At 55.0% G+C, this 9,562-nt stretch overlaps 1 protein-coding gene across 1 annotated transcript; it reads left to right on the top strand.

Moving 5' to 3' along the window:
* Positions 1-636: 636 nt before the first annotated feature.
* Positions 637-9,142, top strand: VSIG10L2 (V-set and immunoglobulin domain containing 10 like 2). Its single transcript, XM_060160901.1, is given in 15 exon segments — positions 637-747; positions 2,112-2,655; positions 2,915-3,040; positions 3,043-3,189; positions 3,451-3,464; positions 4,236-4,361; positions 4,581-4,680; positions 5,045-5,302; positions 6,673-6,716; positions 6,718-6,959; positions 7,396-7,503; positions 7,505-7,661; positions 8,353-8,513; positions 8,853-8,905; positions 9,045-9,142. Coding segments are annotated over 15 exon segments (2,289 nt in total).
* Positions 9,143-9,562: the final 420 nt, after the last annotated feature.

Below are 9,562 nucleotides of genomic sequence, written 5' to 3' on the forward strand. Positions count from 1 at the left end.
TTAATATTCACAATAATCTTTACAAGAAAGGAGGTACTATTATCCCCATTAATCTGTGAAGAAACTAGAGCTCAGAGAGGCTCAGAAATGTCCTGAAGTTTCAGGGGTCGTCAGCCAAATCCAAACTCTGGAGATGTTTGAGTCCAGAGCTCCTGGCAACACTCCACCAGCTTCTCCCCACGAAACCTGAGGAAAACATGAGAGGGGTCAAAGGGCATTTAAAGGCGTGTCTGCACCTCCTGATCTCCATGGTCTGGAGGGCTGCACACGGGGGTCCTGCACTGGGCAGGTGGTTGGACTTGATGAGGTTGGGGCCTTTTTCACCTCCATGCTCGGCGTTTTAATTTCATAATATCATTAAAATCAAAGTTCAGAGAGCACAGGGTCCTCCCCCAGGTCTGCCCCAGCCTGGTCCTGCCCTGCACTACTCTGCATTATGGATGGAGTGAATCATCTGGTCAACAATTCACCCGTAATTGGGACAGTGAGGGTAACAGGAGATCAGGGGTGGAGGTGTAGGGAGGGCCCAGGTTGACAACCTGAGCCAGACCCCCCATTCTTCCAGGGCTGGGCTTCCAGGGAGCCCAAGAGCCAGGCAGGAACCTCGAAGGGGCAGCCACCCAGGGAGACGGGGCCATGGTGGGTCAGAGGGCCCTGAGCTGACCACTTAGCCTCCTGCAGCGGGTACCCCTCTGCCTGCTGCATCCAGGGGCCTCAGGCGAGTCATGCTCAGGCCACTCTGTGCCGGTGGGTAGGCAGGGCCAGGGCACAGAGAGCACTCTGCTTTACCTTAAGAAGCCATTAGAGCTTATGCTGAGGGCCGCTGTCAGGGAGTAAGCATGGAGTGACATGGTCAGATCTGGGTTTCAGAAAGTTCCCTCCAAAGCTGACAGTTTTCAGGGAGCTGGGAACAGTGGGGAGACCTTTGCAATAGTCTAGGTGGGAGATGCTGGTAGCGTGGGCCAAAGCAGGGTCCATGAGGTTGGAAAGAACCAGTTTCTGGGTTAAATGTCTTTCTTTTTTCTTTCTTTTTTTTTTTTTTTAGCTGTGCCCTGGGGCATGTGGGATCTTAAGTCCCCGACCAGGGATCGAACCCGCGTTCCCTGCAGTGGTAGCTCAGAGTCTTAAGCGCTGAACCGCCAGGGAACTCGCTACATGTCTTTCTTCTTGATCAGTTGAACGTCGGAATATTGCCTTTGATCCCTTCCCTCCAACTCCATGCTGGTCTCCTCTGCTTCTCTCTCTGCGGAAGCTGTGCGGACAGCAGCGGGGAATCTGAAGTTGGGAGTTAGACCAGGGCTCCGATCCCAGCTCCTCCACCTACTGTGTGGCTTTAGACGAAGTGATTTCATGTTTCAGAGTCTGGAGGGATGTCATCGTCATTACAGTTAAGATCAGTAGGTGATGCGGGGGAAGAGTCCAGTGCAGGGCACGGCACAGGGGGGCACTCAGTCCACGGAAGCTAGTGCGAATGAGCCCCGTGGCTCGGTCGTCCTCCGACGCACTTATTTTCTTAAGTTTGCTGAGGCTCTTCACAGTATGCTGACCACAAGGGACAGAAGAACAGGGTGCTCAGGCAGGTCCTGGGGTTCCATGCTGGGCCCCGAGCAGGAAAGAATGCCTGCTGGCCTGCCTTGTCCATGATGACTGTTTACCGCCTGACTCCCTGGGAGACTGGGAGCTCCATGAGGGCGGGGATGAGTGGCTCACTTGTCACTGTAGCCTGTGCCTGGCCTGGAGCATGTGCTCCGTAATTAACAGTTGACGAGTGCATGCTCGATGTGCTGACGGCAGGCTGGGGTCGTCTTCCTTTTGCTGCAGTGGGTCTGGAATCCCCCTGGGATCCTTACTCAGCGATCTCTGGGGCCTGAACTGCCGGCGGCCACGTACATCTCCTGAGTCTCGGGAGTCATTTTCTGGCTGATCATCAGATCGACTCCTGGATGCTTGTTAAAATACAGATTCCTGGGCCCTGACCCCTCCCCCCCCAACCCAGGGGATTCTGACTCAGTAGTCTGGGATGAAGCCCAGGAATCTATATTTTTATCAAGCTTTCCGAAAGGTCTGATGGGAAACTCTGCTCCAGTGTCCCACCCCACCCACTTCTACAGCACAGCCTGACAGGAAGCTCCGTGGGCTCCCGCAGAAACCGTCTCTTGTCCACCAACTCCAAAAGGGCTTATGCTGCCTTGTCAAACCCTGCGCAGCCAGCCCACCCTGCAGACCGGAAACAGAGATTCTGGGCAATGACGGGGAGCAGGGGACCCCAGAACTGCCCAGACAGCCTGCATTGCCTCTGTCTCCAGGGCAGCCCCAGGCGACCCCAGGACTACCAGAGGAGGCCCCCTCCACCCAAGGAGTGCAGGGCAGCTCCGTGGAGCTGGCTGTGGCTCCCGGCGGTCTTCTGGAGCTTCGCCCCCCAAGGCCCACTGATTCCGCAGCTCGTGGCCGTCACCAGCAGAGCGGAGTCTAAGGTGGAGGCCGGGGCATTGGCTCTGGGGGCCGTGAGTGAGTCTATAGAACAGAAGCCTGGTGCTGGGGGAGCTGGGAAGGGGGCCCACGGCCACCTCCGGTGCCAGGCCCGACACGAGGCCGGAGGCCAGCTCCACACCGCCCACCCCGCCCTTGCTCTGGCCGTGCTGGCTGCGGGGCTTGGCCAGGGACCCAGGCTGGCTTGCGCTGCTTCGCATGCTGCTTTGCATCTGTTTGCATGTGTTTCCCATTGTGTTCTGCTGGGCGTGGGTTCTACTGGGCCCTCCTCCAGGCAGTGGGGAAACCTGGGATCATGAAGAAGGGATGCTCAGGGCCCGGTGGGCAGGCCAAACCCTGCCAGCAAGCTCTGGGCTGCTGGACACAGCTGGGCATGACCCGGGTCTGTGATAACAAACACAGGGCCTCTCCTTCCTTTGGCCAGTGCCCGTCTCAAAGCCTCAGGTGCAGCTGAGCGACCTGTCCCCCGTGGCGGGGACCTCCGTGGTGGCCACATATGCAGTGTGGGAGGTCACAGAGCCTGTGACCTTTGCCTGGTAGCATCAGGCACCGGAGGCCCTGGAGAGGCCCTGGTAGGGGTCACGAAGCATCTGATCCAGCTGGACCCCGTCAATCGGACACACCTGGGCTGGTATATGTGCCCGGCCCACAACACCGTCAACTGGCTGAGCAGTGATGGAGCCTTCCTGGATATCATCTGTGAGTCAGAATGGTCTTGGGGGAGGGGTCAGGGCTTGCAACCACCTACCTACCTGGGCTTGGCTTCTTGACACACCTCAGGGCCCCTAGGAGTACCCTAGCCCTCCAAGAGGCTCCAGTAGGCAGGAGCTCAAGGCATTGTACCCATTGGTGCCAAATATGGCTCTAGTACAAGGGGTTTTCACCTTTTCAAGGTCATGGGCCCCTCTTACCAGGAAAATGTGCATACGTTCATAGTCACAATTTTACCCATAATTTCAGGGGTGGCTCAGGAGGTCTACCTTTGACTGGCTGAACCCTGAAGAAACAGGGAGGGGGCCACAGTGGGAAGAGAGGGTGACAATTTGGTGCTAAGTCTGAGGCTGAGAAGCTGAAGTTAGAAATCAGAAGCTTCTGTTGAAAGCAAGCACGCATAGCAAACAAAGGATTACTTTTCAGAAGACATAAAGATTTCCAAAACAACCAGTGAGGAAGAAGCAGCAATCCATACAAAAGTGGACAAAAGACTAGAATAGTTATTTCAGTGAAGAGGAGAACACATGAAACTAATTAACTTCTAAAAATTTTTTCCAAAAAATTTTTTAATTTAAAAATGAAATCAGTGGTTTGTGATAGTCTAGAGCTGCGCTGTCCAGTAGGGTAGCCACTTGCATGACTTTGATCATCTGGGATGTGGCTGAACCTGACTGAGATGTGCTCTGAGTATAAAATGCACACTAGATTTTGAAGACTTAATCTAATATATGGGCTCATCAATGCTTTTTATTGTACCTTGATGCATGTTTTGGTTAAACCAAAAATATTATTAAAATTGTTAAAAACTGTTGGTGTTTTTTTGCTTGGTTGGGTTTGGTTATTTTTCCTTTTTGAGATTTGGAAAATTTAACACATCTGTGGCACACGTCTACCTATTGAACAATGCTGGTCTAGAGGATTTAAGGAGCTAGGGCTCTGTCTAACGATGTCCACTAAGGATGGTGGTCTGTGCAAACTGTGAACTGAGGACTGTGGAGGAGACAGGTGAGCAGTTCTTGGGAAAGAGGTAGGAGCAGAAGGAAGCAGGCAATGTCGCCTGGAGTCACGCAGCCACCCAGCTCCCCAGCAGCAGGGTCCTCACCTGCACCAGCCGGCACCCAGCCCCAGCTCTGCCTGCCCTCTGCGGATCACGCCCTGTGAGTGCACGCAGGAAACAGCAGAGCTCTGCCATTCTAGGCAGAGGAGTGGACAGGGGCCAGACCAGTGGGACCCTGGGATCCGGGGAGGGACTCCAGACCACAAGCTCCAGGACTTGCCATGTAATGAGGAGGTGACAGCACTTGCTCAGTCCCCACCTCCCAGCTTTTCTCTCCTCTCCAGCCCCGGTCTCCACCCACACTGTGCCCTGTCCTCAGTCCGGGCTTAGAGCCCTGCAACACCCTCCTTACCGTCTCCCAGCCTCCAGGGAGGCGCTCATCGACCTGACCTTCTACCTCTACCACTCTATTATTGCATGTTGGTCTTGAAATATGCCTTTGGCTTTCTCTCTGCCTTGGAAACTCCTACCCGTCTACCAAGACCAAGTTTACATGTCATCCTGTCTTCAAAGTCCTCCTCCCTGAAGCCCCAGAGCGTCTGTCTTTCTACCTGTACTCTAGCATTCATCAGATTGTATTGCAATTGTTTGCTTAGCATCTGTTCCCACTATTTCCCTGGCACATGGTCGGCCCTCAATAAATGGAGAATGAATAAATGATTGAGTGACTCTGTACATGGAGGAATGAGTGAGTGAAACAGTAAATGAAGGAGGGAAGGATGGGTAGGCCTGCCGGCCACTCCTCCTCCTGTAGGGCCATGCCGAGCCGTGTTCCCTACCTAGGGCAGCCCCTCTGGAGCCCCACCTGCTGGACCATGGCCACAATCAGAGACCAGTTCATCATGCTGAGCTGTGAGTGGCCTGGAGCTCCCTGCTGTGCCGAGCTGGTCTGATGGATGGCAGCCGACCTCGGCACCAGCAGCCGCTCCTCGCTGGCCGTCCACCTCCTCCAGGCCCAGGACGACCTGGCTGGCAGAGAGTTCACGTGCCTGGGCACTCGCCCACTCAGGGTCCCCGACGCGCTCTGCCGGCTCCAGCTAGGTGAGTGGGGGCTGGAGACTCGGTTCTGGGGCAGGGTGGGAGCAGCAGCCCTTTGGAATCAGGATGAGGGGCTCTGGGGGACAGCTGTGCTGGAATGCAAAGTAAGTCAAGACACTGTGTCACCTCACCTCCCAGGGACTCAAAGTTTTTGATCCATACAATCAGGGGGCTTGGTCTAGGCCTGTATTGTCCAATAAAAATATAATGTGAGCCATATATATATATATATATATATATATAATTTAAAAATTTCTAGTAGCCACACTTAAAAAAGTAAAAAGAAACAGTGAAACATTTTATTTAGCTTGATATATCCAATATGTTATCATTTCAACATGTAATGATAAAATTATTAATGAGATATTTTACATTCTTTTTTTTTCGTGCTGTCTTCAAAATCTGGTGTGTGTTTATTTATAGTGACAGCACATCTCAACGTGGACTGGCCACATTTCAAGTGCTAAATAGGCCCATGTGTGTTTGGAGGGGGGAGCCATTACTGGACAGCACCATCTAGACCATGAGGGATTCTGTCACCCTCATTTGCATCAATTTGTATGAAATGTGTCTGACTATATTCTTGACTTGCATTAATGTTTCAGGTGCCAGAGGTCTCTCTCTGCCTCTCCCACTCCCTCTATTCGTTTTTGGTCTGATTTCTTTCTCTGTCTTTGTCTGGCCCTGGCAGTCCTATTTATTGCCAACTCAAGAAAAAAAGAATTAAATATTGAAGTAAAAATTTCAGAAAAGCAAGCAGCAGAGCTGTCACATAGAACAATTCTCACAAAATGATTCATATCTTGGTTTCCAAACGTTGGGTGACTAGCATGTTTGCAGGGAGGTCCACCACTCAAAATATTTCCTTCCCTTCTTACTCAGTCTCGGGACTGGAAATTCCATCATAGGAGATTCATGGACACCTGAAACCCTGGGTCTCTAGGAGTCAGTCCATAAAAACTGAGCACCTGTTATGGGTCCGGTCCTGTGCCCTGGTGGAGAGGTTGTGGGCCTTTAGGGGGAAGGAGGCCCTTTGCCATGTGCTAGGAGGAGGTGCTTAATGCAGAGGTGAATAGGGCAGGGGCCCCACCTGTAGGAGCTGCTCTGTGGTCGGGTGGGAGAGGAGCATCGAGGAACACAGCTGCTATCAGTAAAGCCTGGAGCAGATGGTGACAGGAATTCGGCATAGAATGAGAGCCTGTAAGAGGAGGCAGACCGGGCCATGACAGGCTTCACTGTCAACCCCACAGGCCCCGTCTCCTCTGTCCCCCACCATCTCCTCCACTGCCGGCCAGCACCTCACCTCCAAGCCTCCCCACTAGCCCAGACACAGGGGGCACCTTCTAGCCTTACCCTCTCCGTCCCTGTGGAAGCCCCACAGCTGGCAGTGGCTGAGCCCTGGGTGTCAGTGCTGGAGGGGTGGAGACGCCTGGCTGGGATGTGCCCTCCTCGGGGGCACGCCAGCTGCCCAGCTCCTCTGGCTGGGATCCCAGCAACGGCAGGTGGAGCCAGGCACTTCGGGGTTCATGCTGCACCCTGAGGGTGCCCAGCTGCGCCTGGGTGTCCGGGATGCGCACCCAGCACGCCACACCTGCCAGTGCAAGGCCCGAAATGCCTTGGGCGACAGCAGTCGGAGCATCCTGCTGTAGGTGCTGAGTGAGTGAGGGGGTGGCGTGCGTGTGGAGGGGGGGATGGGGAACCTCCAGCCATCGCCCTCTAGGTGGAAAGGCACAGCGATTCCCTGCTCCAAAACTTGGAGGCGTTACCTTTCTCAGACACAGGGCCTCAGAAAGCACAAGCCCCACGTGAACGTGAATCGGATGCACCTGAGTTCAGGCAAAAAAGGACGCCACGCAGTCAGAGTAATCTCCTGTTCCTCCATTTGTAGAGGAGGAAATTGAGGCCAGTGTGTAAGTCTAGGGTAACACAGACTAAAACTACACGGAAGTGGTCAACGCTACAACCCCGATCTGCACGTCACCAGCTTTTCTCAACAAAACCGTAATAAGCATGCGCGCGCATGCGCGCGCGGACATGGTGATTGTTAGGTGCGCACACGCCTGTGTGTGTACCCACCCTCGCCCCGGGATATCCAGCTACCCCCAACGTCACCTCACCGTCAGCCGCCTGACCTACGGGAGACGCCAGAGCGAGGTGCAGCTGCCATGGGCCGTCTGAGGCCCGGGGGCACGCAGAGCATCTCTTTCCTGGGGCTTGGGAGACCGCAGCTGGTGACATCGAGCCGGAGAGCAGTGGCCGGCGGCCGGGGGGCTTGGACCCGAGGGTCCTCTATGCCTTCCACGTCCTGGCTCTGAATCACCGCACAGCTGGATACCCCTCTGAGGTGAAGACACCAGGTGCCGTAAGGCTAGCGCCGTGGAGCAACCCAGGTTTGCTCCACCGAACCGAACCCGGGGGCATCTTCCTGTCCCCACGGCATCCCCGACTCTGTCCCTTCGCTTCCTTCCTCCTGAGTCCCTCCACCCCCAGCCTCTGTCCTCTTCTGCACCCTCCCCTCAGGTGACCCCCACTGCTCTCTCTCCCCTCCGTGCCCTCCCGGGGAGGTTCTGGAGGCCCAGGCCTAGGGGTGGGAGCCACAGTCGGCTTGAATCAGAAGAAATAGGAAAAGGGGAGGTGCAGGTGCTGGTGATTAAATAAGGATGGGGGCCTGACTCTGCGCCTCAGTCTCACCTCCTGGGACAGAGGTGGGCTCTTGGCTTCCTGCTGCTCTTTCTCCACGCTGGGAATTCCTTGCGTTAAGGCATCCTTTCCTTCAGCCCCAGGCTGCCGAGATAACTGGCCTGCTGCCTCCCGTGCCAGATGTAGGGGACTTGGCTGGGGACTCAAAACCTCAAGAATACAGGCACGCAGAGCATCGCTTTCCTGGGGAGAGACCTGGTCTCCAGATTCTCTGTGTCAAGGCTTGCTCTTGATCACCCACCTCAGGTGGAGGGGGAACCGGATGAGCAGGGCACAGCCTGCTTGGTACCCTATAAGCCACTGTTGCCAAGTTCAGCAGCGGCTCTAAACCTATCCCGTGCAACCCCGCCTAGCGGACCACCCCCTTCAGCGCCTATCCTGCAGTGCTGGATGCGGCAGACACAGGAATGGTAGTGGCAACGGTGACCTCTCTGCTGGTGTTCCAGTATGCTGCCCGGCACCTGGACACCTTCCCCTGTGAGTGGGAAGCTCAAGGGCAGGGTTGCTTGACCCTGTAAGGTGGCCCCATAAGATATAGACTCCCCTGGGCAAGGAATCTAGGCTCTTCCTTAGTTGTGACCTCTCCCCAGTGCTAGATGTCCATCAGGGCTCCAACCCCCAACCTCGGGCATCTAGGGCCACCCCCTTCTGGGTTCCTGAGTGTCAGGGAAGGGAGGGTTATTCTCCCAACACCTGTGCTGGTTGCTCAAGAAATGCACCTCTTCCTTTTCTTCCTACCGGCCTTGGGCGGTTGCCTGTTCCCAGGTGAGTATGGAAGCCCAGTCATTCTGGAGGTCAGGAAGGCTGGGAGAGTGCAATTGCCACTAACTTTACTCTCACACTTCACCCTCAGGGAGCAAAGTCACCAATATCGGGGTTCAAGGGGTGGCCCCGAGGCAATGACAGGTAAGCTCGATTTTATCCCCAAAGCCAGGAAACAGTCCTGAGTTTCATGCGTGATGCTCAGTCTCTCTTGTCCTCTGGGAACAATCTGGGGCACCCCCAGGGCATCTCTTTCTCCTTCGCTTGTGTCTGTTCTTTGTAGGCACTGAACCACTACCCACCACCCCAGGTTCGCATCCTGCACAAGAATCCCCGGGGGCTCCAGTAAACATCACCATCACAGTGACTGCCAAACCATAAGGCCTCAAGGGGAAGGTGCCAACACGCTTAGGGGAGAAGGTGGGGACGGGAACATCCCCTCGGTCATACTGAGTGTTAAAGCCAAGGTAGCTAAGACCCCACTACCCCTTCCCACTGAATATCCGGCTTTTACAACCAGCACGAGGCTCAACTGCAGGGCCTCTAAATGACTTGATTATGAGACAAGTCCTAGCCCAGCTTGTGGAAGACAGAGGTGGAAAGACGAGGAAGACACACGACTGGGGAGAAGACGAATCGGCTGTCCGAGGGCAAGTGAGAACCACGGTGCCGGGACCAGTGTCTGGTGCCGTAGGAGCGAGCTGCCTGCTTCCACACCAAGTCCGTGAACTGAGAAATCCCTCGATAAATCACACGTGATGCTCTCACCAGTGGATTATTCCGATTGCAGCTCCCCCAGGG

This window comes from Lagenorhynchus albirostris, chromosome 9 (assembly GCF_949774975.1).
Source record: "Lagenorhynchus albirostris chromosome 9, mLagAlb1.1, whole genome shotgun sequence".
Taxonomy (NCBI): domain Eukaryota; kingdom Metazoa; phylum Chordata; class Mammalia; order Artiodactyla; family Delphinidae; genus Lagenorhynchus; species Lagenorhynchus albirostris.